The following is a 27,015-nucleotide window of genomic DNA, read 5'->3' as shown; positions in this document are numbered from 1 at the left end:
AATTTCCACCAGGTGGAAATTAGACAATTTGCAAGACAACCCCTATAAAAGGAATGGACTTGCAGGTGGTGGCCACAGACCATTTGCCTGTCCTCATCTTTTCTGGCCGATCTTTGGTTAGTTTTTCATTTTGCTAGTGCCCTCACCACTAGAGGTGGCATGAGGCGGTATCTGCAACCTACAGAAGTTGCTCAGGTACGGCACATCAATGCGTGCTGTGGCAAGAAGATTTGATGTGTCTCCCAGCACAGTGTCCAGAGCATGGAGGAGGTACCAGGAGACAGGCCAGTACACCAGGAGACGTGGAGGGGGCCGCAGGAGGACAACAACCCCGCAGCAGGACCGCTATCTGGTCCTTTGTGCAAGGAGGAACAGGAGGAGCACTGCTGGAGCCCTACAAAACGACCTTCAACAGGCCACTAATGTGCAGGTTTCTGCTCAAACAGTGAGAAACAGAATGCATGAGGATGGTATGAGGGCCCGACGTCCACAATTGGGGCCTGTGCTATTCACAGATGAGAGCAGGTTCACAGTGAACACATGACAGACGTGAGAGTCTGGAGACGCTGTGGAGAACGTTCTGCTGCCTGCAACATCCTCCAGCATGACCGGTTTGGCGGTGGGTCAGTGATGGTCTGGGGAGGCATATCCTTGGAGGGCCGCACAGACCTCTACGTGCTAGCCAGAGGTACCATGACTGCCATTAGGTACCGGGATGAGATCCTCAGACCCATTGTCAGACCATATGCTGGTGCAGTGGGCCCGGGGTTCCTGATCATGCATGACAATGCTCGTCCTCATGTGGCCAGAGTGTGTCAGCAGTTCCTGTATGTCGAGGGCATTGATGCTATGGACTGGCCTGCACGTTCCCCAGACCTGAATCCAATCGAGCACCTCTGGGACATCATGTCTTGTACCATCCGCCAACGCGATGTCGCACCACAGACTGTCCAGGAGTTGACCGATGCCCTGATCCAGGTCTGGGAGGAGATCCCTCAGGAGACCATCCGTCGTCTCATCAGGAGCATGCCCAGACATTGTAGGGAGTGCATACAGGCACGTGGAGGCCACACACACTACTGAGCCTCATTTTGAATCGTCTTGAAGAATTTCCACAGAAGTTGGATCAGCCTATGTTCTCATTTTCCACTTTGATTTTGAGTATGATTCTGAATCCAGACCTTAATGGGCTAATGATTTTGATTTCCATTGATCATTCTTAGGTTATTTTGCTCTAAACACATTCCTCTGTCTAATAAATAAAGATTTTCAGCTGAAATATTTCATTCATCGAGGTCTATATTGTGTTTTTAGGTGTTCCCTTTATTTTTTTGAGCAGTGTACATGCTGACTCTCATATACTTTACGTTGCAAGGATTCGGGGACGACTAGCTGCCACACATCCTCCCCGTCTCTTGGATGTAAAATACACCACCACAACACCCCATGGCGTATCTTGAGTCGTTCAAACTGTCTGACCAGTCATTTCAGTTTTGGCTCCATGGCACGCTGTTCCGCAGGACTCGGCTTGTTACCTCTTTTCACAGCACTGTAGATGGGTCCGATATTGGGATTACACTTTTGCTGCTTTTCGATCTCACCCCAGCTGTTTTCACTAATTCCCTTTCTGATCGATGCTTGCGCTGCAATTCGTACAGCCGGTTCACTTTTTTCTTTCTTCTCACCCGGCCACAAGCATGCGTGCACTTCCTCTGTACTCACCCGTATGATGTCTTTCCCTGTGTCTTCTTCTTCAGGCTCTTCCCTGGATGGAAGTCTTGACAGGGCATCTGCGTTTGTATTCAGACATCCTGGTTTGTAGCTGATCTCAAAGTTGTACTCTGCCAGCTGCGCTACTCAGCGCAGCTGAAGCTCACTTACGACATTCATGCCAACGATGCCAGGAAGCCCCTTCATCGCTTGCACATCCTGGTTGGTGTCGATTAGCACAAAGACACACTTCCCGCGCAGTGTCTTCCCCATACACTCTATGTCCGTTTCCAAGCATCCTAGGACATGAATGTCTAACCCATTCGTTGCAGTGAGCTTGACCCAGTTGGCCGATGACAGTGTTCTCTCTCCAAAGTGCTTTCTGAAGTGGGATTCGGTAATGGTAGTCACATCTGATCCCGTATCTAGGAGACAATTTGTCTTCACACCAGCTATCTTCACTTCAATGGTAAGACAATCTCCGAAGGCGCTTTCTTTGAGGGTTTCAGCTACCTCATTATTGACCCACTCAGCTGTCCGACTCCCAATCACGGATGGACCAGGGTTATTCTGCACATCCCCTGTAGGGCCTTGGTGTGCAGCCTCATATGCCCCCAGGGATAACCACTCTTCTCCCTGTTCCTCTGGTCTGTTGCCAACGTCGACTTATATGACCTGGCTCTCCACAGGTGTAACAGATATACCTTCCCTCGCTGTCCTTTTGAGGTGGTTTCTTAGGATCGTTCTGCTGAGCCTTGACTTTCCCACTGCTGTGTACTGCTTTAAAGAGTTCTTCCTGGTGAGCAGAAATCTTCTGTATAGTGTCATGGAGCATCTCTGGCGTAAGAACAGATGAAGTGTCATCTGCTGCCGCCATGGCATGTATGGCCCCTCTGCTACGAGTACTGTTTCTTGGCTCGCTTTTTGCTTGCACTTCCTCCTCCTCAGACCAGGAGATGGCAGCCTGCATCAGCTGGGCAAAAGTCAGGGTCTGGTCCTCTTTAAACTTCCTCTTCATCTCACGTCTTAGGAAGTTGTCTCTTAGCCCCAAAACCAACTGTTCTTTTAATACCATGTCAGCATCAGGGACACAGCTGGGCTCTCTGTGCTGGATTTGGTCCAGCTTTTCTTGTAGGTCATATGCATAGGAGTGCACTGTTTCTTCTGTTTCACCATAAGGCTTTCGGAGGACTTCAAAGATCTCTCTTTTCCTTTAAGCATGAACTTCAAAGTTGCTCTTGCCTCATCTTTTAAGTGCTGTTTGACGAGTTCCACACGATCTTCTTCAGGTACCTTCATGACCCGGAATGCAGACTCCATGGATGTAACCCATTCTTCAATGTTAAGTTCGTCATGCTTTCCAGAGCACCCGCTGAAGTCTTGGAGCTTGCGATCTCTAGGGATATAGATAGTGGCAGGGGTGTTTGGAGCAGCAGCCTGTTGGTCATAACAGCTTTTGCCAAAGCAAGGGCTTCTCTTTGCTCCGATCTGGCCTATTGCAATGCTCCGGACGGCTCTTCTAGCCTCTGCTGCATCTCTTGAAACTGCATTCTTAGTTTGTCCAGCTCTTCAGACATTTTTCAGCTCCGGCCTGGGACCGGTGTTACTAACATGGGTTTTACTAAAACTTAAGCAAAATAATTCTATCCTGTTCGTGACACCAAATATATAGCGAGCATAATAAGCCACGCCTTGTAGGGTTGTAATAGTACTTATTTACCTTGAAAGATTAGGTTAATGAAGGGATCTGGGTCCCCATTCCCAATGCAGTTAGTCTCAGTACCTACGTGGGTAAGTATGTGGATGTCTGTCCTGCTGAACAGAGTGGTTAATAAGTTACACCCTATAATATATTGTGGGGTGGGCTTCACGCTAAGGTATCTGACACGGTGGCCCCTGACGTGTAGAGTGTATGCTATGCTATGGGTCCAACTGAGCATAACCCTCCCTCCCCAGACCCAACAGGACAGTTGAGACGTCCCTACTCCAAGGTAAGTACACAACTCCAAAATACTTATAAACCCTCAGGTAAATATTGTATTAAGCCCTAAACTCCAACCACAGTAAAGACGAATCAATAGGCAACAACAGTTTAGTATTAACTGAATGTAATACTACAGGATGACAATAGCAAAAAAAATAAAATGCAAAAAAACAGAGTTTGACTTTCTTTGTATACACAGTATTGTGGCGATACACAATTGAGGGTAGATTCACCAGGGGCTGCTGCTCCTTTAAGGCAGACATTTTAGAGTGCTGACGTAGCACTGCTTGGGGTTTCCGGGGAGCCATGTTGGCAGCAGCCTAGCGGTTAGCTGGTTGCCACGAGGGATTGTGCTGTATCGGTGTTATGTGTGGCGAGTAAACGGAATTGACTCGACCTGATCTCTCCGTCTCCTCATTCCTGCACTCCCACAGTATCTCTTGGTATACACAATATCAACACAACCTCAAACGAGAAACTCACTCTAAATGTTGAGTATCAAAACCAATGAATGTTCAAACATAAACAGTTCAGTTCGTTTTTTTTTTAACACAGTCTAGTAATGAGTAATAACGAAACTGACCCAAATACCAGTCTGATGAATCCTGGGCACACGAGATGAGCCGCTGGAGACACGCCTGTACGACAGGGCAAACCACGTGACGTGCGTGTAGTCTACGTGACTCACTGTAGAAGTTCGATGGCGCCAACAGCAATGCAATGCGTTCAAGGTTAACACTGCTCTTGAAATAACTTTCACTCAGGCAGCCATCTTCCGTAACAAAACTAAAAAAAAAAAAAAACACGACTGTCCTCCGAGTCCTCTTCTCAGCATCCAACAGTTCATCCGAACGCGCGCAGTCCAAGTATTGAGAACTATCGAGCCACTCCGACCAGTGAGCTAGCTTCACTGACAAATAGACTAACGTTAGTACTATGGGCTAATCCAGTGCGGTACTACACTAGTGCTGGAGAGAGTCCAATCACTAAACACTAATGTCTACTAACGTCTGTCTAGAATCCTCTTCGTGCCTCATGCATACTACAACAATGGCAAATGTTCCTCTGAAACTCACGGCACCGACGAAGCACTGACTTCCACGTCCTCAGTCCATGATCATTTCAAACACTCCATTGCTAGTCAGGGGAATTCATGCTAGCTGGTGGTCACTCGCAGCCACCAAGCAGGACACCTTCTCTGACGCACCCCAAGAAACACGAATTCGTCCCAAAGGATTCTTGTGGACGGTAACACATTCACTCCACGTACAGTACGCGTCTGTCTCTCTCTCTAGATTCCGTATTTTTTCTATTTGTTCAGCAACCCACACACAGCCGCAAAGATCTCGCACACCGCCTCGTTTCTTCTTTTTCCTTCTTTTCCCTCCCTCGGTGTGTTACAGAGCCTCACTCTGATTGGCTACATGGAGTGCGCTTGCCTGAAACTAATCCAATCATATACGACTATAGTCAGAATAGTTGCATACTCTACAGTGAGGAACAAAAGATTAAGAAATTACCAATATATGCAGGAACATACTTGCTTGTGTGTTGACAGTGATTGGTTAAATGTAGTCCATGTAAGCATATATATGCTGTTGATATATGACACTAGTGTATTTGTATGACTCTGTGTTACTGTGTACTATCATTTTGTTTACAGTAAGTGATGACTTTGTTTGTCCACAAGTGGGCGGTGTTGCGCATGCATGCGCGGATTGATTACGTAACTGAGACGCTGTTCGTTCTTCTTCTCCCAAAACGACCGAATAAACGAAGGCTGCATTTTTCCCTGCTGTAGAAGTTCGGTAGTCAGTACGATTCTTTATAACGGTTTAATAATCCACTTCATCTGCGCAGAGATAGACATAAAGTATTAGTCTAGTCTTCTAACAGGTTACGGGCCCAGATAACGTTGGATTATTTAGTAGTTTGATAAAAGAAGTACACGAAGTGTGATAACCTCGGATGGCGGGATGCGCGCAGGTTAGCACGGAGTAGCAAGTTAGCAAGTGTGAAGCTAGTTAGCATCGAGAGAGGCTATCGGGAAGCTAACGGAACGCTAAGCTAAGCTAACGCTACCTAGGGAGATGGAGCGGAAGGAGAGCAGGTGGCCCACATTCAACGGACAGGCCGATGAGTATGAACTGTGGGAAGAGCGAATGCTCTGTTGCATGCATGGTGTGGGGCTGAAAACCACCATTCTTACCGAGCCCGTGGGACCTTTGACAGCGGAAGAGCAGGCTCTAGACGAGGAGCGGAACGCGGACGCCTACTGCGCATTGGCGCCTTTATTGGACAACACAAGCTTGGGACTGATCTTCAGAGAAACGAAGAACAAAGGTAGAGAGAGTCTACGGGTGTTGCGGGAACATTACATTGGTAAGGGCAGACCCCGCATTGTCACTCTGTATGTAACATTGACTGGGCTAAAGAAAGCTGATAATGAGACGATAACCGAATACATTATCCGAGCTGAACAAATCATTACGGCTCTCAAAGGGGCGGGAGAAGCACCGAGTGAGGGACTAATGATGGCCATGGTGATGAGGGGGTTACCCGAGAGATATAAGCCATTCACTCTAATGGTGACACATGGCGACAGTGAGTTGACATTGGGACAATTTAAGGCCACATTGAGAAACTTTGAGGCGGCTGAAGATGTAGCTAATGCTAATGCATCGGACGAGACGTCCGAGAGGGTGATGAAGGCCCACGCAGCGCCTAAGAAAAAGCCAGTGAAACGCTGTGAGGGAGATGATGAACAAACGGTGTGCTGGCGATGCGGTGACAAAGGCCATCGGAAAACGGACTGTTCACGCAGCGTGTGGTGCAGCTTCTGCCGGGTCAAGGGTCACACGTACAAAGTGTGCAAGAAGGAGGACCGCGCTGATGGAGCCAGGTGTACACGCGAGCAAGGTGGCGGCGGCGGTGGTGGTGGTCACGGAGCAGGTCGAGGTCAGGGACCGGGGAATGCTGCGGAAGAAGAGAACTACATCTTCAGAGTGCAGGCTGGAGAGACCAGCTCAGCAGGACCAGGACGACGGCAACAGTTCAAACCAGGATTGATTGTGGACTGTGGGGCTTCTTCCCACATAGTCAATGATAAGAAGAAGTTCAAGAGCTTTGACAGCTCGTTCGAGCCAGAGAAACACTGCATGGAGCTGGCGTACGGTAAGCGCACCTTTGGTGTGGTGCAGGGCAGGGGAGATGCTACGGTATGTCTGCTCGACAGTGAGGGGCGACGGTGTAGAGTGACACTGCGGAACGCACTATATATTCCATCGTACCCCCAAGAGCTCTTCTCTGTGAAGTCTGCGACAGCACACGGAGCCAGTGTGTTCTTCGAAGAGGGCAGAGATGCCCTGATGTTACCGGATGGTACCAGGTTTGACATTTTTGTACAGGGGAAAATGTACTATTTGCAAACTGAATGTGTTGTTGAAAAGTGCCATGTGAGCCATGATATAGAAACTTGGCATGAGATAATGGGCCACTGCAACTATGACGATATCATAAAGCTACAGGATATCACTGATGTTATACACTACCGTTCAAAAGTTTGGGATCACCCAAACAATTTTGTGTTTTCCATGAAAAGTCACACTTATTCACCACCATATGTTGTGAAATGAATAGAAAATAGAGTCAAGACATTGACAAGGTTAGAAATAATGATTTGTATTTGAAATAAGATTTTTTTTACATCAAACTTTGCTTTCGTCAAAGAATCCTCCATTTGCAGCAATTACAGCATTGCAGACCTTTGGCATTCTAGCTGTTAATTTGTTGAGGTAATCTGGAGAAATTGCACCCCACGCTTCCAGAAGCAGCTCCCACAAGTTGGATTGGTTGGATGGGCACTTCTTTGAGCAGATTGAGTTTCTGGAGCATCACATTTGTGGGGTCAATTAAACGCTCAAAATGGCCAGAAAAAGAGAACTTTCATCTGAAACTCGACAGTCTATTCTTGTTCTTAGAAATGAAGGCTATTCCATGCGAGAAATTGCTAAGAAATTGAAGATTTCCTACACCGGTGTGTACTACTCCCTTCAGAGGACAGCACAAACAGGCTCTAACCAGAGTAGAAAAAGAAGTGGGAGGCCGCGTTGCACAACTGAGCAAGAAGATAAGTACATTAGAGTCTCTAGTTTGAGAAACAGACGCCTCACAGGTCCCCAACTGGCATCTTCATTAAATAGTACCTGTTAGAGCCTGTTAGGATTCTTTAACGAAAGCAAAGTTTGATGTAAAAAAAATCTTATTTCAAATAAAAATCATTATTTCTAACCTTGTCAATGTCTTGACTCTATTTTCTATTCATTTCACAACATATGGTGGTGAATAAGTGTGACTTTTCATGGAAAACACGAAATTGTTTGGGTGATCCCAAACTTTTGAACGGTAGTGTACATATAAAGGGTAAAGTGTGTAAACCTGACAAAGAGTGTGCAGTATGCATAGAAGGGAAGTTTACCCAAAACAGGAACAGGAAATCTACAGACAAAGCCAAGACACCACTGGAGTTGGTAAACACTGATTTAGCCGGTCCTGTGGCAAACGAGTCCATGAATGGTTTCAGGTACATGCAATCATTTACAGATGTGTGCACAGGGGCTGTGTGTGTTTATTTCTTAAAAACAAAGAGTGACACAGTGCATGTAATGAACGGACATTACAGTGCAAGCGACCGAGAAATTTCTGGCAGATGTAGCTCCCTATGGGACAGTGAAAAGCATAAGGTCGGATAATGGAACTGAGTTTACAGGCAAAGAGTTTCAAACCCTGTTGAGACGGAACAAAATAAGACATGAGATGTCCTGCCCATACTCTCCCCATCAAAATGGCGTTGCAAAGAGAGAAGGACGCACACTATTCGAGATGGCAAGGTGTATGCTAATAGATAGTGGTCTACCAAAGAGCCTCTGGCATTCTGCTGTACAGGAGGCAGCCCACACCAGAAACAGATGCTTCAACAAGCACACAGGCACTACACCATACACGGCAATGACAGGAAAAAAGTGCAACATGGCTAGAATGCAAAAGTTCGGGACAGAATGCTATGCTTACCAGCAGGACAAGGGAAAGTTAGATTCTAGATGTGAGAGGGGGCGTTTTGTAGGACACGACAAGAACAGCCCGGCCTACCTAGTCTACTACCCTGACCAAGAGAAAGTACAGAAACACAGACTAGTTAAGTTTGTACACAAGGCAAGTAGTGAAAATGATACTCAGACACCAGGTCTGCACCCAGAAGACTGGGTAAGAGAGAGAAAGTCTGTTGAGACAGCTGCAACTCAGCCTAGAGTACAGACAAATGTACAGACTGACGGTACACAGTCAGCACCCGAGGATGATGATGAGGAGCACCCAAGGGTGATGTCACAAGCCTCAGCCAGTGGGAGGTACCCCCAAAGGGAACGCAACCCTCCGAGATACCTGATTGACTATAGTCAGGGCAACAGTGATGACAGTTCACTCACTACTATAGATTATGCATACAGGGCAGTGTGCGGTGTCCCTCTGACCTTTAAAGAGGCCATGGAATCGCCAGAGTCAGAAAAGTGGTCCAGGGCAATGGACGAGGAAATGGAGTCTCTAAGAGACAACAAAACATTCACCCTTACGAAATTGCCAGAGGGCAAGAAAACAGTGGGAGGAAGGTGGGTGTATGCGATAAAGACAGATATAGACGGACACGACAAGAACAAGGCTAGATTTGTAGCAAAGGGATATAGCCAGAGAGCTGGGGTGGATTATGGGGAGACATTTTCGCCGACAGCCAACCTAACAAGTGTTCGAGTGCTTCTACAGAAGGCAGCTCAGTATGACTTGATTTTACACCAGATGGAGGTAAAGACGGCCTATCTTCATGCCCCCATAGACTGTGACATATACATGGAACAACCTGAGGGTTATATTGAGAAGGGAGAAAAACTAGTGTGTAAACTAGAGAAGTCAATCTACGGCCTCAAGCATTCTGGCCGCAATTGGAACTTACTGTTACACGAGTGTTTGACAGGTGATGGTTTTACACAAAACCAATCAGACCATTGTGTGTACTCCAGGGAGTCAAAGGAAAGGATGTCATTGGTGTATTGCCCTACAGACGAAATGGTTGCGGATGTAATGACAAAGCCCGCATCCAAGGTAAAACAGAAGACATTTTCTAAGCCAATGTTTGGTGTGTGAAATGTGAGTGGTATGGGTTATACCAAGTTTCTTTTCATTTTGTTCTATGAATATGAAAAGGTATACAGTAAGCACATGATTCATACGTGGGAGTGTTGATATATGACACCATTGTATTTGTATGACTCTGTGTTACTGTGTACTATTAGTTTGTTTACAGTCAGTGATGACTTTGTTTGTCCACAAGTGGGCGGTGTTGCGCTTGCATGCGCGGATTGATTACGTAACTGAGACGCTGTTCGTTCTTCTTCTCCCAAAACGACCGAATAAACGAAGGCTGCATTTTTCCCTGCTGTAGAAGTTCGGTAGTCAGTACGATTCTTTATAACGGTTTAATAATCCACTTCATCTGCGCAGAGATAGACATAAAGTATTAGTCTAGTCTTCTAACATATACTATGCCCCTTTTCCACTACATGGTACGGACTCAACTCGCTTCTGTGTCGTTTTCCATTACCGTAACAGTACCCCCTCAGTGTAGCTGATCGTCATAACGACGCCTGGTTTTCAATTTCAAAATGTACTTCTATTTATACAAAGCAAGAGTGTATGTTTGTATGTTTGATTAAAACTTCAGAAATACTCATTGTAGAACAAAAAGAAAGGTGTCTTTAGAAACAGCACTTTCCAAGGATTGCACAGTTCGAAAAATATTTCGAAAACCAAGTAAAAATTTTGAATTATTTGCGAAATTGAATGTATTTTGTGGCGACTTGCAGCGATTAATACATACATTGGCAAAGAAGCTTGATGAATGGATTGAAAATTATGACATTTGATCATTTTCGTTACTAAGATTCGCTTATTTGACATTCATTTATAACATGTATCATATCATAAATTATCCTATATTTCATCATCGCTTATATCATTGTAACCGGTTATTTTCTGGCCCGGTGCGGGATTCGATACGGGGTGTACTGCACCACAAGGCGACATCACTAACCGCTCGGCTAAAGGGTCAGACCCGTTAGCTAGGGGCTAGCGTGTCTTATTAGTAGTTTACATCATCATCGTTTATATTATATCGTAAAGATCAGATCGTGCTGGTTGTTTTGGTAAGAACATTTTCACCGGGCAACGCCGGGTACCTCCCCTTACAGCAGTCCCTCTCCGCCATCCACCGTCTCACAGTGCCACCGACTGGTGATGGAGTGTAGTGTCCACAAACAAAACATCGCCCCCATTGTGTCGTTATATGCTTATGTTAGGAACTGCGTTACCCAGAATCCTAGCTGTTATGTTGCAGGCTAGTGACGTACTGAGGTCAGAGGTCGGGACGTACGAACAGGGAGTCTGGCTTGTGGGATAAATAAAAGCTTCGGCGTGAATTTGGAAAAGGTCTCGGTCCATTCATTTAAAACAACAAACAAAACATGGCACCGGGAGTGAAACTACAGTGAGGTGTAAATTGTGACGAGCGACATGGATTCCTTAAACCCACCGGAGAGTTTGAAATTTACCGGTAATGTCGACAGCAAATGGCGGACCTTCAAGCAACAGTTTCAACTGTGCCTCGCGGCCATTGGATTGGAAACAAAGGCGGATACTAGGCAGGTAGCGTTACTGCTAACAATAGCAGGCCCACAAGCCATTGAAGTGTACGATACTGTAACGAATTCGGGGGCAGCTGGGCCGGACCGTCACAGCCAGGACGCGAACTCGGATTTCCCGCACCGCGGGCGACAACGTCAACCAGCCGACTAAAGGGTCCGACACGTTAGCCAAGGGCTACCGAGCCTATTCATCCGTGATCATTACATTACCTCCCTCCAAATGATGATGGGACAGCATCTCTGACAAGGCTCGCACGGCACACATCACAGGACATCTTTCGCTCTGTAACTTTTTTAAATAACTGCGTATCGCGCCAATTTTTTTGGGAGAAGGGAGAGGTCTTATAAACACACACACTGACTTAATTGCATCACGTCCTGTTTTGTTTCCTTCGAAAAAAGCTCTGCTAATTTCGCGGCGTGTTACTTTCGGCCCGGTTCTCCCGTATCTTACTGTTGTTAGGATGGATTACATGTGAATAATACAGTCTGTGCCACCTGTGTAAAATTCGCTGGTCAATATAATACCAGTAACGTTAATATTGTTTTATTTGTACAATGCATTCTTTTGTCAGTTGTAAAGTCAGTGTTATGGAATATGACTTATAACGTCTCAGTTCATAGCCGGGTGAACACCGGCACTGAGCATAGCCTAGCTAGCTGGCTACGATTTCGCAGTTGGACATAAATACAATACAGTAATATTATATTCACAAAATACAACCAATAGTGATGTTCAATCTTACTTGTGAAAAGTAATCCCCCGAGCCCTGTTTTCGACGGCCCGTCGATTGGAGCAGGAATATGCTGAACAGTGTTCTGGCATCTTTCTCAGTCGTGTATTCTGCTGCTAGGCAACTCGCAGGATGACCGGTCCAAGATGGCGGCCGTATTTCTCGCGCCCCAACAGCCAATGCGGCGTCTACTCTTTATATGTCTATGGTCGGGACGTACGAACAGAGGGTCTGGCTTGTGGGATAAATAAAAGCTTCGGCGTGAATTTGGAAAAGGCCTCAGTCCATTCATTTAAAACAACAAACAAAACACCCATTACTCATGGAAATACTACAAATACCACAACATTTTCCCTGAGGAACGCCGGGTACGTCTGCTAGTTTAACATGACGCCGCTTCGACCGCTTTGATATTTAAAAATGCGGAGCGCTATTCCATGCGCGCATTGATGACTCAGTGATGCGTTTCTCTGACCAATCAAAGGTCTGCATTGATTTTGGTACCCGCTCGGTTTTTTTTTTTTGGAACTTCGACAAAGGTGGTACCAGAAAAGTGGTGACAGTTACCAAAATGCCGGTACTTTCCAGTAATGGAAAACGAAAAAAAAAGGGTGAGTCGAGTCGAGCCGGTACCATGTAGTGGAAAGGGGCACTAGTGTTCTGATTAAGGCTGGCCTGAGGCATGAGCGGGCTAAACCCCAAGACCACAGCCAGCCAACGTGCGTAAGGCTTGCTGCAAGCTTCAAACGAAGAGCTGGAAACTTTCTGAAACCGACATTCTGAGGTCTACGCCCACTTTCTGCCGTGATAGGCCAGGTGCGCCCAGGTGTGAAAATGGGCGGGGTTTTGCAAATTTTGTTCATTTGTCACAAAACTACTTCCACCACCATGTCGACTGCTCTTCACTGAACATGAACAACTTTGAGGGGGGGACTCTGTGTTTGTCTTTATCGGCATTAAGATCTGGTTAAGATAGATTCCGATTCAGACAACTTTATTTATCCCAGAAGGGCAATTCGGTTTAACGATCTACCCAGACCATACACAAACAAACTCACAGACAAGAGGCAATCAGCAGTATGTCAGAAGAGACAATACAGATCAGTACATGAAGAAAATAAGTGTCTGCCATACTACTGTAACGATCATGAATGAGTAGACTCGCTAGCAGGTAGACTAACGGGTCGGACCCTTTAGTTGACTGGTTAGCGCAGTCGCCCGTGGTGCGGACGACCTGGGTTCGCGTCCCGGCTGCGGCGGTTCCCAGCTGCCCCCCGAATTCGCTGCACTGTTGGAAACGCATATGCAGGGGATGACCAAAGACTTGACTAAAACCATCAGTGTTAAATGTAAAGAAGCCAACTTGCTGACACCGCCGATCAACATTATCGATTACTGTCGTTCAATGTTGTATCGGGATGAAATTTGGCTATTGTCATATCGCGATGCACAACTTAGTTGTCTAAAGTAAAGAGGATCTTGTTTTAGCTACCTAAAATTTCTCATAAAATGACGTGTGAACAATTTGTGGGAGTATTATGTGACAACTATTTTTGGTTTAATCTTAAACTCCCAATTACTGCACAGCTAAATATGAACCTCAGATGGGTTGCATTCTGGACCAAGTAAGGAGATGTTGTGATACTTATAAATTCCATATGATTATCGTGATAACATTTTACTTGGGGGGGGGTCAAATTCTGCTTAGGGCCCCAAAAAGGCCCTGGTCCTTCTGTTAACGGGCAGTTTTGGGACAGGATACAGGTCCGAACTTGAGGGCAATACCTGTGTGTGTGTGTGTGGGGGGGGGGGGTAGGACGGACCCTGGTCAGATACATGGAAGGGACCTACATACAACATCATGGAAACTATACGCAAAGTATGTCTCACGCGTGACAGAACTGAATCAAATTGCCTTTAAAAAAAATCCCACTGTCTTTAGTCTGTGTCACTTTAGAGGGTCTCTGGTCTCTCTCACCATGTGGGCTTGCTCACCTGCAGCGGAGTCGAGGCTGCTCGTTGACCACCTGGGCCAGCTGTCTCCATCCACAGGTGGAATTGTCCAACATCCCCGCCAGCCTGCCCACAGCCCCCTCGCACAGGGACCCCAGACTCAGGCTCCAGTCTCCCATCGCCGATCAGTGTGAAGTCCTCTGGGTAATACAACACGAACCACATTAAAGCGGGAACGCATCAGGTCGCCTGCGCCCCCAGAGCTCGGCTGCCGGTCGAGGGTGACGTCACAGGGCGGAACTCCGGCCACTGGGGCGCACGGTTCATACCATGGATGTATTTATCGATGGCTATACATACATAGAGCAGACCGAGGTGACTGGCACGCCAGAGGACGGGACTGCCCTCCCCTTCTCCTGAGCTCAAACTGACACGATTTCATGTTCACGATGAATTTGACTTAAAGAGGTCAGCCACCGCTTTGAACGTGAAGGCTGATCACGACCAAGTATTTATTGGTGGCGGTAACGCGCTAACTTGTTGTTTGCCAACCGCCAATAAACACAAAGAAGAAGCAGCAGAAGGCGAAGATTTTTTTTTGAATTCTTCTCCTTTTGTTTTGTCTATGCACCCCTGGCATAAACAGTTTGCGTTGTTCATAATGTAATGTACACGTGTTTTGTACAATAAAGAGGGGGGGAAAAGGAAGACGTAGAGTCGTAGCGTTATTGAGGGGGTTGTCCGGTTGCACGTTTCACTAATAAGCCTCGTGCAGTTTTCATCTCGCCGCATAGCGATGAACTTGCTTCCGGTATCGGAGCTTTTTAAGTCATTTCGTATTAACACAACTTCACTGTGTAAAGCAAATGTAAATATTGTGGCTCACCAAAACTCTTCCGAGATGCCTGAGGACGCAAAACGGTGATCTGATTTTCCGACACAAGCGAGAGTAGGGTTAGATTCACCACCTCGCTCCGTGCGAGCAGGCTTCACAAGGACTGCCAGGTCCCCCCCCCCCTCCGTGATATTTACTTCACATTCTGGTTCCTCATTTCTGCCATGCACGTCCCCCCCCATTTCTATTTGCATGGTTTGACCTACCCACTGTTCTCACCATAACTTTCCATGACATGTAGGCTTAAACTACTCTAACTCAGAATGAGGCAAAATAACATCCCAAAACCCAGTGCAATCATCATTTGAGTGAAAGAATTGTTCTAGTTGCAAGTTTGAGCTTTTTATTCATCATTAAACATAGAAAACATGAGAACTGTGAACTGTATTCCGGCAAACGTGTACATCACAATTTTGTTATTTGATAATACGATGATGGGTACCTTTTCAGGGGACTATTCTCTTCTACACACAGACAGTCAGCACTTTTTTGAACCTGTATTTTCAACAGACAGCCTCTAGGTTTAATCAGCATTCAATAACTATTACCGAATGACAGATGTTTTAATATTTCAAAAGAACCCAGTCAGTAAATGACAAGGTGGCGCTGGTCTGATAGTGTTTCAACCAAGAAGCAGACAACAGACGGTCAGAGGGTTGGTTGTACTCCCCCATCGTCTGTCCTGATGACCAGCCTTTCCCCCACTCAAGTTTAATCTGAACGTCTGTCTGATTTTAAGACGCATCCCGCCAAGACATTCAACCTGCAGAGTTTAAAGCGCACAGTTCTGTGAGAGGCAGTCAGTCAGCCAAGCCGAGGCCTATAGCTTCTTTCCTTTATGTAATCTGTTGGCCCGCCAAATGTTTTCCTTCCTCAAAACCTTCCAGTATTCCCAACTGTCGGGCTCCAACTCGTCCAATTTCTTAGGAGGTCCCAAATGCAGCTGGAACAGCCTGTGTGTGGGGAGGGGTAGGGATCAGACATTAATTAAACGCCATGGTTAATTAAGCTTTTAGATGACTATTCTGATCAACGTGCAGTAATTGCAGTGGTAGAATAACCTCCAATTACCAGAATGTTAACAATAAAATCAGGGAGCAGTGAAAGTATGAGCACCCTTTAATTTGAGCTGGATCCTATTTTAGAAAGTCCAGGCAACTCTAGTTTTGGACTATCTGTGTTACAGCACCTATTCTCAAGGATCCCCCACCACTTGTAGCAAGCAGAGTTCAATGGTGTATGATATTTCATTCATCCATCCTTTATCCAAACCACTTATCCTGCTGCTCTCAGGGTCGCGGGGATGATGGAGCCTATCCCAGCAGTCATTGGGCAGCAGGTGGTGAAGAGACCCTGGACAGGCTGCCAGACCATCACAGAGTTCACAGAGTCCACACACACACACACACACACACACACACACACACACACACACACACACACACCTAGGGACAATTTAGTATGGCTGATCCACCTGACCTACATGTCTTTGGACTGTGGGAGGAAACCGGAGCCCCCGGAGGAAACCCACACAGACACGGGGAGAACATGCAAACTCCACAGAGAGGACGACCCAGGACAACCCACCAAGGTTGGACTACCCCGGGGCTCGAACCCAGGACCTTCCTGCTGTGAGGCGATGATGCTAACCACTGCACCACCGTGCTGCCCATGATATTTTATATTCCAGAAAAAAAACAATAGCTGAGATTTTTCCTCCATTTCTCTCCTTCCAAAACACTAAATTGGCTCATCTCTCTATGGCAGGGATAGGCAACATGGTCCAGAAAGGTCCGGTGAGGGTGCAGGTCTTTGTTCCAACCAAGCAGTTACACACCTGATTCTATTAATCAACCAATAGTCTTCGCTAAGGACCTTGATTTGTAGACGCAGGTGTGTAACTCCTTGGTTGGAACAAAGACCTGCATCCACACCAGACCTTTCTGGACCATGTTGCCTACCCCTGCTCTATGGGGACGGATGATGGAACTTACCACTACCAACCATATTCACGCAACACATATCTGTGAACTAAGTGGTTCTGTCAAAGTGACTATGGCAGCTGAAATTCAATGCAAGTGTTTTGATGGTCAAAGAGTGACTCGAATTGTTACCCTTTTTGTTTTTGTTTTTTGTGCCTGAATATGTTGCTGTTAAATGGTTTGATAGTGCACTCTGATGAATAGGTGATTACTGTTACCCTGGGATTTCCACATACAGTGCGCCAAGTTCAACTTTATTATCATGTGTATGGAATACAATGAAATTCTTGTGCTCTTGCTCTCTCTGACTTAACACAAAGGACACAAGGACAGAACATGAGCGAGGTGGCTGGTGTCCTTAATATCGTTTTGGGCTTTCCTTTTGCCGCGACTGGTGTAAATATTATGAAACTCTGGTGGTTCCAGTCTAATGCTTTATACATCTAGGTGTTTGTATTGTGCAATTGTGGTTGCAGTTGTGTTTTAAAGCCTAGAACATAGATTAGTAATGGAAGTTATATACTCCAATCTGTCCTGGGTATAACAAAGGCCTTTTTCATTGTGTTAAATGTTTAAGGTGTTTGCTGCAGTGATACGTTCAGGAACCGCTCCCTTTACAGTCACCCGGCTTGCAACAGATAAAACATATAATGGTGTGATTCAAGAATAACCATGTGCATTTTCACTTGTACAGCAACTTTTGTCTGCCCTATGGCAAAATATCAATATATAAAAGTGTTAAGTAGTTGATTTTGAAAACTGACAGGCTGTCCTCTTAAGGTAGCAAACCTTGGGCAGCAAAGCAAGTGGTAACTAATAGCTGACTCTCTTTTGGCAAAGCTGATGGTTCATCCTTTTCATTTATGCTGACTACCAGATTCCTTTACAAAACATTTTCCTGTCAACAAATGTAGGCTAAACCTTTCAAGGGAAAAAGTTAGATTAGATAGGAAGCAGAAATTAAGTGCTAGTATTGACCAAGGACAGAATTAAAGAAAAGTTAGACATAATATTGGCCCTTACCACTCTGGATACTCCTCCAGAGGCTTCAGTTTAGGATCCTCTCCTTGTTTGTAGATGTTGATGCCTACAGCGTAGGTTGTGAGCTTCACAGGGTCTTTACACACTTCGGGACCTTTCAGCTCCTCTTTGACCATTCCTTTCCCTTTCCCTTTGACCACTGGTGGAGAAAAGGGAATAAGGTGAAATTTCAATCATTGAATGACAGCTACACACAGAAGGCTTGATGTCTGAAATGGCAGTCATACACTGATGAGCCAAAATATTATGACCACTCACAGGTGAACCGAATAACATTGATCATCTTCAAACAAGGGCACATGTCCACGTCTGGGTAAACTGGATGGTAAGTGAACAATCAGTTCTCATAGTCATGTTTGATGCAGGAGAAATGGGCAGGAGTAAAGACCTGAGCGACTTTAACAAGGGCCAAATAGTTATGGCCAGACGACTGGGTCAGAGCATCTCTGAAATGCTAAGACTTGTAGGGTACTCCCGATCAGCAGTGGAAAGTAACTAGCAACAGTGGGCCGAGGAGGGACAAACCACAAACTGGTGACAGGGTGTTGGGCACACAAGGCTCAAAGATATGCGAGGGCAATGAAGGTTATCCCGCCTGGCCCAAACCAACAGAAGGTCTACTGTAGCACAAGTCACAGAAAATTTTAATAAGGATAATAATAATAATAACATTTTAATAGGAACGTGTCACAACATACAGTGCATTGCACCCTGCTGCGTATGGGGCTGCATAGCTGCAGAATGGTCAGTGTGCCCATGATGACCTCTGTCCACCATTGAAAGTGCCTACAATGGGCATGTCAGCGTCAGAACTGGACCTTGGAGGAGTGGAAGAAGGTGACCTGGTCTGATGAGTCCTGTTTTGTTTTAGGTCACGTGGATGGCCGTGTACGCGTGTGCCATTTACCTGGTGAAGTGATGGCACCATGATGCACTGTGGAAAGACGACAAGCCGGTGGAGGAAGTGTGATGCTCTGGGCAATGTTGTGTTGGGAAACCATTGGTCCGACCATTCATGCGGACGTCAATTTGACATGTGCCACTTACCTAAACATCATTGCAGACCAGGTACATCCTTTCATGGCAATGATTCCCTGATGGCAGCGGCCTCTTTCAGCAGGATAATGAGCCTTACCACACTGCACTTACTGGTCGGGACTGGTTTGAGGAACATGATAAAGTGTTCAAGGTGCGTCCCTAGCCTCCAAGTTCTCCAAATCTCAATCCAATTGAGCATCTGTAGAATGTGCTGGAATGACAAGTGCGATCAATGGCGGCTCCACCTTGCAACTTAGAGGAGTTGAAGGATCTACTGCTAATGTTTTGATGCCAGATACCATATAAGGGGTGTAGACCCCTTAAGTTAAATGAATTAAATTAAGTGAATTCCTTAAATTAAAATTAAATTTAAAATTAAATAAATATATTTCAAATTAAAATAAATATTAAAATAAAATTAAAACCCTTAAAATAAGTGAATTTGTGCGTGAACTTACATTTGCGGCAGCCTCACCCAGTACCGTCCATGCAGTGTCTTTGTCCACGTCTGTGTCTAAGTTTATTTTGTCTTCGTTTGAAGGCTGGGAGAGCTGGAGTTGGATTGGCTGGGGGAGCCTGGTCTGCTGCGTCCGGTGGGCCCAGGGACCACAGCCCTGCCGGAGCTGCGCCCACGGAGGAAACACCGAGGGTGGTCTGACAGGACGCGGAAGCGGGACAGGCTAAGCTAACTGCTAGCCCATGCAGGCCGGCAGTTCCGACAGTCATCCTGGCTGTCGTTCGTTCTCTGGACAGTGGAATTTTTTGACTGTGTTGCACTGAGTGGACTGTGTTGTTAACTGTTTGTGTGTTTTTTTTTTCTTCTTTGTTCTCTCCGCTTTTGGTGGTGTCATATTTGGGATGTGTGTGTTTGTCTTTTGTGGCTGGCTGGCTGGGGAACCGCAATTTCGTTTCTTTTGCATACGTGAGTACATGAAAGAAATGACAATAAATTGTTCCTGATTCCTGAGTGTAGAGTCCATGGCTCGATGGGTCAGCAATTTTTTGGCGGCACGCGGGAGACATACAGCATATTAGGCAGGCGGTCATAATGTTTGGCTAATCAGTGTTAATTCACCAGGACCCTTTAGTGTGTGGCTGTCTTTCACTTTTTGATTTATCTGTTACCCAAGCATGCACTTCTACATGAGTAAATCTTCTTTTTAGCCTTCAGATAAAGTGAAATTTGACAACAACATAAAAAATATGCAGATATTGTTATTTTTGTTCTATTCTATTAACTGACAAGCAAGAGAAGGAAACAGGGTCTTAAGACAGATACAGTTTAGGGAATAACAGAACTCACTGAAAATACCCATGATTCTGGGAACCAGAGGATCTGTCAGGGTCGTAACATCCCTCTTTTAACATAACATCACCAGAATAAATAACATCGACTCACTTCAATGTAAGGCTGGTATAGGGGGCAGGGGCTAGGAGCTAAGCTTCCAACATGCTTGTGGGTCAGCATGCTAGGCTAATCATAATGTAACCGATTATTTTCTTGCCCGGTGCGGGATTCGATACGGGGCATACTGCGCCACAAGGCGACATCACTAACCGCTCGGCTAAAGGGTCAGACCCGTTAGCTAGGGGCTAATGTGTCTTATTAATAGTTTACAATAATGCTACAAAACAACTCAAAGGTGAGTGGAAGTCTAAGCTTTGGTTTGTTGCATAGAGATGCTCGTCGACGTAGATAGTTTAAAACACTGTGAAGGGAGGAACTAGCGGACTGAATCTCTTAAGGCCTAGCTTATTTTAAATGAAAAGATCGGGCAGACGTCCTTACCTATTTTCTTCGCATAACCGCGTGCCGGAATTCTGTACACATTATTCTTCATACAGTGACGCGTTGTTGTGGCTAAAATGCATTTCAGCGGCTTGAGCGTTCTGACAAAACTGTACGCTGACATCGTTGTATTTGGTAGATTAACGCGAAGTCCCACGCATCTATTTGACATTCATGTTTTCGCCTCCTATCGCCTCTTCGTCGTGGATCCATTAGAGTAGGCAATACTTGCCTATACTGACCCCTCTCGGACAGGAAGACTCATTAAAGCAAGCGCGGAGTTCTTGATTTGTTTCCGGGAAAACCAGCAGAGGGCGATAATCTAATTTACCGCGGTTCTCTTGTAAACAAAAGAGAAGAAGACACGGTGGATTCCGGCCTTTCGAAGATGTCCGAGTACGCTGGGGTCCAGAAAGGTTCCCTCAAACTGAAAGGTGTGGGCACGGTTTCAGCTGGGAAAAAGTATGTTTCGTTGGTAATTTGTGATGTTGTGAGAAGGAATCGACGTGTTTCTTTAGTAAAGTAATTTCCTCAGCCTATCGAAAGGAACAAAATCGCTCATGTAGCTAGTCGAGGCTAACGTCGGCTATCTCGCTAAGTTCATTTCGCCAGTTGCTTGGCTAATGTGGCTCCTCTGTAACTCACAAAAGAGGTATTGAAAGTTTCAGGGGAGTTCTGAATTTGCTTTCGATTGGCAACGAACAAATAGTTATATTTCTTCTGCTGCAATGAAATGACTAAAGCTGTATGTATTAATGTGTGTGGAGGATGAGGTGGTGGTACTGGGAAATTTGTCATTTCTCCTTCCATGGTCTGTTCTAGGAAAAAGAAGGAGAAGGAGAAAAAGCATCGCCTGGAGCAGCAGGTCATGACCAGTCAAACCGACGAGGAGGACAACACTCAGAAAAGATACGTTGACAAAAGGACACCCGCTCAAATAGCCTTTGACAAGATGCAAGAGAAGAGGGTATGGCATTTTTTTCATCAGCATTAATTAATGATAGTACCTGGTCAACTATTGGGGGTGTTGGGAATTGCTTCAATGGCCGAAGTTGTGACAAGCACCAGTGGTGGGTAACGTAGCTGTTTTTCAAGTCAAGTTAATTTTATTTGCATAGCTCAATATCAAAAATTACAAATTTGCCTTAGGAGGCTTTACAGCAATACAACATCATTTCCTTAGACCCTTGCATCGGATAAGTAACAACTCCCTAAAAAAAAAAAACCTTTAACAGGGAGACAAAATAGCAAGAAACCTCAGGGAGAGCAACAGAGAGGGGTTCTCTCTCCCATGACGAACAGACTTGCATTGGATGTTGTGTGTACACAATTTACAGAATACTGCATTGAACGAGGATAGCCGAATTATAAGATATATGAAGACTGTGATGAGAAGGACCCCAGGCACTGTTCAGATGCCTCCGAAACAGCCATGTGACCACAATCACTATGTGGGCCTGGCAAGAGGACAGACTACACATGCACACAGGGGAGACTCAAGTCATACCATTCACATACACAGGAGAAGAGACAAGAAAAGACATTAGTCACACATTGGAGAGAGAGAAGGATACAAAATAAAACAGGATAACAAAATTAGATGGATTTATAAGATATATAGAGAATGTGATGAGGAGGATGCCAGGCAGTGTCCAGGTGGTGGCCACCATCGCCATGGAGACCTGGCAGGAGAAAAGACTACACGTGCACACAGAGGAGACTCACATCACACCATTCACATACACAGGAGAAGAGACAGGAAAAGAGGTGTGTGAATGGCATCATGTGAATCGGTCCTCCTCCCAGGTGTCCATGGTAATGGTGGTCGCTACCTGGAAGCTGCTTGGCATTCCCCTCATCACATTTTCTTTTTATATATATCTTATTAATCCATATAGTTTTTGTTATCCTGTTTTGTTTTGTTTTTTTACATGGTGATGCTGGTCACATGGCTTGGGTCCTGGGCTGTTCTGGTGGCGTCTGGACACTGCTTGGCATCCTGCGAAACATATTCTTCATAAATTTTATAAGTCTATTATAATTCTGTTTATCCTCTTTCAATGTTGTATTGTGTAAATTGTGTAAACACAACATCCATTGCATGTTGTCCGTCATGGGAGAGAGATCTCTCCTCTGTTGCTCTCCCTGAGGTTTCTTCCTATATTTTCTCCCTGTTAAAGGATTTTTTTAGGGAGTTGTTCCTTATCCGATGAGAGGGTCTAAGGACAGGATGTTGTGTTGCTGTAAAGCCCACTGAGGCAAATTTGTAATTTGTGATATAGGGCTACACTAATAAAATTGACTTGACTTGACATGTGAGAGAGAAGAGAACAGTTGCAATAATCTATACTCTATAATCTTGTCAGCAGACAGTGGTTGGTAAATTCACTGAGACAGAATCCGACCCGCCATGCAGTACAGGTCGTGAAGTCAATTTAACGGCAACTAATTGCAGGTTAAGGTAAAAAGATGAGTTTTACGTTTGGATTTAAATGATTCAACTGACTCCGATTGTCTGACAGCAGCAGGCAGGTTATGCCACAAGAATGGGGCCCAATAGGAAAAGGCCCTGCCACCTGCTGACTTTTTTAACTTTGGGTACACACAGGATCCCTGTGTTTTGAGAGCGAAGAGCTCGAGACGGACTATATGGTTTAAGGAGATAAGACAGGTACGATGGGGCTTTAAAGAGTAGCTAGATACGTGACATGATGAGCAACCATTTAAAAAAAAATTTTTTTTGGTCTAATTCCAGAGGTGTCAAAACCAGGTCCAGAAAGTAAAAGTCCTAACCGTGTATTTGCTCTATCCATGTACTAAACTAGCTGATTTATTTAATTAGTTTCCCCTATCTAGCTGCAGATGGGTATTGATTAGAATCGGTTTAGCACATGGATGGAACAAAAGCATGGTTAGGCATTTTACTTTCTCAACCTGGTTTTATACTGGTGCTTGATTTACCTCGGCTACTTTACCTCAAACTAGTTCTCCATGGTCTCAAATAGCATGCATGTCACCTTGTTATACTATTATGAAGTGCCGTAATAATGCCACACTGATTAATGCTGATGACAAGTACAGTGCAAACCAGTCTCCACCAAATCTTACAAGCACATTTACATGAGCTCTGGCCAAGCTCTTTAGTATGCTAAGATGCACTGTTACCAACACTGGTGGCTACCGTCGGGTATCAGTATTGGAGATTTTAACCAAGACTAAAACAGGATACTGAAAACCTTGAGCAACATGTAATTAATATAGGCAAAATAGCTTGATTTACTGCAATTTTGGCACATTGTAGCCTCTATTTCTTTAATTATGTAAAAAAAATTAAAAAAAAAACCCAAAACAGATTCCTTCTCAATTATTTTGCTCACTGACCCCAACTTTATGATCTGCGCTGTTCAACAAAAGTAATGCATTGGTACTTGGTATCGGCTGATACTTAGAGTCATACTTGGAATTAATCTTGGCTGTAAAAAAAAGGTGATATTGGTGGATCCCTGCTAAGGATTCATTCAAAAAGAAAAATATTTTTATGACAAAAAAAACTGGAAAGATCTGATTTGTCAGGAAGCTTTCCATTTGTGTGATGAATTGCCCAACAAGCTTTAAAGCAGAGGTACTCAGTAATGTGCCGTGGAGGGCCATGCGTCTATAGGTTTTCATTCCAGCCCAACACTACACCAGCTTATTTCATTAATTGCCAACTGTTCCACCTGACAGAGGGAGAGTAATTTATAAAATCTGCATACACATGGCCCTCTATGGCACAGGATTGAGTACACAGTATCTGTTAACAGACTACTAGTACAGTTGATGTTGTTACAGTTCCCAATAACCAGTTCAGCTTATGACCAACTGCTGACAATCTTCCCTTAAAGTTGAGCTGCTGTTATAGACAGAAATAGAAAAATGGCAATGATTTTCACTATCCAATACAAATTTTCTTAGGGGTTGAGCTTATATATAAGTTATTGTAGTGGATTGCAGTGACTACATGCCATAGGTGTTTGCGTTGTCTGCAGGTTACACAACATTATTATGAGTCGCATAGCTGATATATTTTATTCATATCCTTATGTTCATAGACAGTGTTGTTATTCTTTTGATTCTTAAGGATTCTTCTAATTGATCCAACATTTGTTTCCTCTCAACAGCAAATGGAAAGGATTTTGAACAAGGCATCCAAAACACACAAACACAGAGTTGAGGTAAGTGCAAGTGTACTTGGTGCATGGCCTTATTAATTCAATAAAAGCAACTCTGAGGGCATTCATAAAATATAAAATGTGAGTGAGCAAAATACATACTTGTTCTATTCAAAATATTCATGCACTTGTTCTAAAATTTCCCCTAGATTCTTGATATGCACCAGTGCCTCCAAACATTACTAACAACAGCGATGTATAAGCTGTAAAAAAAAAAAGAAAACGTAATATTTTAATCACTTCGTTTGCTTTCAGGATTTTAATCGCCACCTGGACACCTTGACAGAGCATTATGATATTCCAAAGGTCAGCTGGACTAAATGAAAAGGACCAGCAGAAGTTTACCTTTTTTTTTTTTCATTTCATACAAGCTTAATTCTCATTTTCAAAATGCCTGGTAGATTTGTTTTATTGAGTTACTATTGTTAAACTGTATTTGTGCAATGACATTTGTTAAACTAGCATAAGATTTGTCAATTTCTCATAACATGGATTTAATTAAAATAAGTTTTGCCTTTCTAGAGCAACTTTTGTCTGTCCTGATTTCCATTTGTTGTTCAGTCACAGGATGCCCTCTATTCTGTTTTTTCTTGATGTTTGTGCAATGCTGTTTTGACAAGGTGTTGTTGAATACAAGGTGGGTGGATTTTAAGGAAAGGCCTTGGACGGCATGACATCTAAGCCTTCCACAATTTCCAGTAAGAGATACAGTGTACACCTGAAGTGGTAAGATTCAACATTGAGACTTGAGGGTAAGGCAGAATACAGGTCTCTGCTGCTCCTTTTTGGGTGGTGTTGAACTGTCCACTCACCATATGACGTGCTGCACAGGTGGCTTGCCTCATATTTGGCAAGGGGGACGGACATACGTACCGGCGAATAAAGAGATGAAGTGCTTATTATTTTGTGTGCATGGAAAGTTTTATATTGGAATTAATGAAAAGAAGGGCCAAACCTTGGACCAGTTGCGTGTAGATTTTTTTTTTTAATATACGTACGCAGTAGCCTTCCAACTGTTAACAAATTTGTAGTTTACACATTGTTCTATATTATTGGTTAGAGTAGTAAACTGACCGCAATCTGGGCCAATAGCGAAGGACGGTGGGAGGGATCTCCGCCCTAATGAGCCAGCGCTAGCGGAACCTCTTTAAGGCAACTGCCTCGTCTAATTTGATCAAGTGTCCGACTGTACTGGCTGAATGTGTTTCCGTTTTTGCCAGCGAAACATTTTATTTCAAAATAAGTGTCCTTCGAACAAATTACAGTTGCGAAATGACATTTAACGCTTTGCTTTTTGAAATCAAGTATGTATTATACAGCTCTTTTTTTTAACACATCTACTCGCATCAAACTGGTGAATTGCTACTATAAACTATTTCTGAATCACCCATTTGTCAAATTAATGAATTTTAAGTCTTGGAATTATCCAAGACTGTCTACCATTAGCGTTCGACCAATTTCAGAGAAAGGACTCTTGTGTTACAAGACAAACATTTCCATCGACTCCGGGAGCCTCCACAAGCCCTGCATTTCTTGAGCTAAGCTTTAGGTTAATATTAAGTCGCGTCATGATTTGTATCTGCCACACAATATTTAAATGTCACGTGTGCGTGATGTTTAACTTGATACAAACCATGACGTGGGTAAGCATCTTTATTTCTACCTCTCCGTGCGACTGCATTTGCATGTGTAAAAGCCTCTTGCCTGTCGGAGAGGAAACCTGACCCTCGACACGGTTAATTCTGCCCCGGCACTTTGTGGTAATACGCTTTGTGGCATGTGCTTCACGAATGTTTACGATGAAACGCATTTCATTGGGAAGAAAGTGGTCCGTCTGCAAGGTTCTTATTGTGAAATCCCGCGTCGACGTCGCACCGGAATAGTTCCCCTCTTCACGCGGACGATCACGCTTGCCCTCCCGTCTCGCGGT

The 27,015-nt window shown here is 44.6% G+C and overlaps 3 protein-coding genes and 1 long non-coding RNA gene across 4 annotated transcripts in view; 1 reads left to right on the top strand and 3 right to left on the bottom strand.

Moving 5' to 3' along the window:
* malt2 (MALT paracaspase 2) overlaps positions 1 to 14,308 on the bottom strand; it is a 47,749-nt gene extending 33,441 nt beyond the window's left edge. Inside the window, exon 1 of the mRNA XM_056276761.1 lies at positions 14,172 to 14,308. Within this exon, the coding sequence (XP_056132736.1) occupies positions 14,172 to 14,308 (137 nt within the window). The remainder of the gene's footprint in view (positions 1 to 14,171) is intronic.
* A 1,048-nt stretch (positions 14,309 to 15,356) lies between these two features.
* mrpl54 (mitochondrial ribosomal protein L54) lies at positions 15,357 to 21,090 on the bottom strand. Its single transcript, XM_056277465.1, has 3 exons — positions 20,875 to 21,090; positions 18,030 to 18,186; positions 15,357 to 15,977 (listed from the first exon to the last, which is right to left on the bottom strand). The coding sequence occupies exons 1-3, from the start codon at positions 21,044 to 21,046 to the stop codon at positions 15,845 to 15,847; spliced, it is 462 nt and encodes a 153-aa protein (XP_056133440.1). The 5' UTR covers positions 21,047 to 21,090; the 3' UTR covers positions 15,357 to 15,844.
* Positions 18,334 to 20,858, bottom strand: LOC130110385 (uncharacterized). The gene is made up of 3 exons (XR_008810042.1): positions 19,544 to 20,858; positions 19,095 to 19,296; positions 18,334 to 18,981 (listed from the first exon to the last, which is right to left on the bottom strand). It is a non-coding gene; the product is annotated as an uncharacterized LOC130110385 (long non-coding RNA).
* A 148-nt stretch (positions 21,091 to 21,238) lies between the features above and the next one.
* Positions 21,239 to 25,606, top strand: fam32a (family with sequence similarity 32 member A). The gene is made up of 4 exons (XM_056277754.1): positions 21,239 to 21,336; positions 21,697 to 21,841; positions 25,035 to 25,088; positions 25,341 to 25,606. Exons 1-4 carry the CDS (start codon positions 21,263 to 21,265, stop codon positions 25,407 to 25,409), a joined length of 342 nt encoding a protein of 113 aa, XP_056133729.1. The 5' UTR covers positions 21,239 to 21,262; the 3' UTR covers positions 25,410 to 25,606.
* The last annotated feature ends 1,409 nt before the right edge of the window (positions 25,607 to 27,015 follow it).

This window comes from Lampris incognitus, chromosome 3 (assembly GCF_029633865.1).
Source record: "Lampris incognitus isolate fLamInc1 chromosome 3, fLamInc1.hap2, whole genome shotgun sequence".
In the NCBI taxonomy this organism is placed as follows: domain Eukaryota; kingdom Metazoa; phylum Chordata; class Actinopteri; order Lampriformes; family Lampridae; genus Lampris; species Lampris incognitus.
This window is presented reverse-complemented; position numbering and strand designations above follow the sequence as displayed.

What these genes read in the sequence shown, in the direction of transcription:
- fam32a (XM_056277754.1), top strand. Translation starts at nt 21,263, where the DNA reads ATGTCCGAGTACGCTGGGGTCCAGAAAGGTTCCCTCAAACTGAAAGGT. An exon ending in ACAAGATGCAAGAGAAGAGG is followed by an intron (nt 21,842 to 25,034) that starts GTATGGCATTTT and finishes TCCTCTCAACAG; the next exon opens with CAAATGGAAAGGATTTTGAA. An exon ending in CACACAAACACAGAGTTGAG is followed by an intron (nt 25,089 to 25,340) that starts GTAAGTGCAAGT and finishes GTTTGCTTTCAG; the next exon opens with GATTTTAATCGCCACCTGGA.
- mrpl54 (XM_056277465.1), bottom strand. Translation starts at nt 21,046, where the DNA reads ATGTCAAATAGATGCGTGGGACTTCGCGTTAATCTACCAAATACAACG. An exon ending in CGGTTATGCGAAGAAAATAG is followed by an intron (nt 18,187 to 20,874) that starts GTAAGGACGTCT and finishes TTTCTCCACCAG; the next exon opens with TGGTCAAAGGGAAAGGGAAA. An exon ending in CTGGAGGAGTATCCAGAGTG is followed by an intron (nt 15,978 to 18,029) that starts GTAAGGGCCAAT and finishes CCCCACACACAG; the next exon opens with GCTGTTCCAGCTGCATTTGG.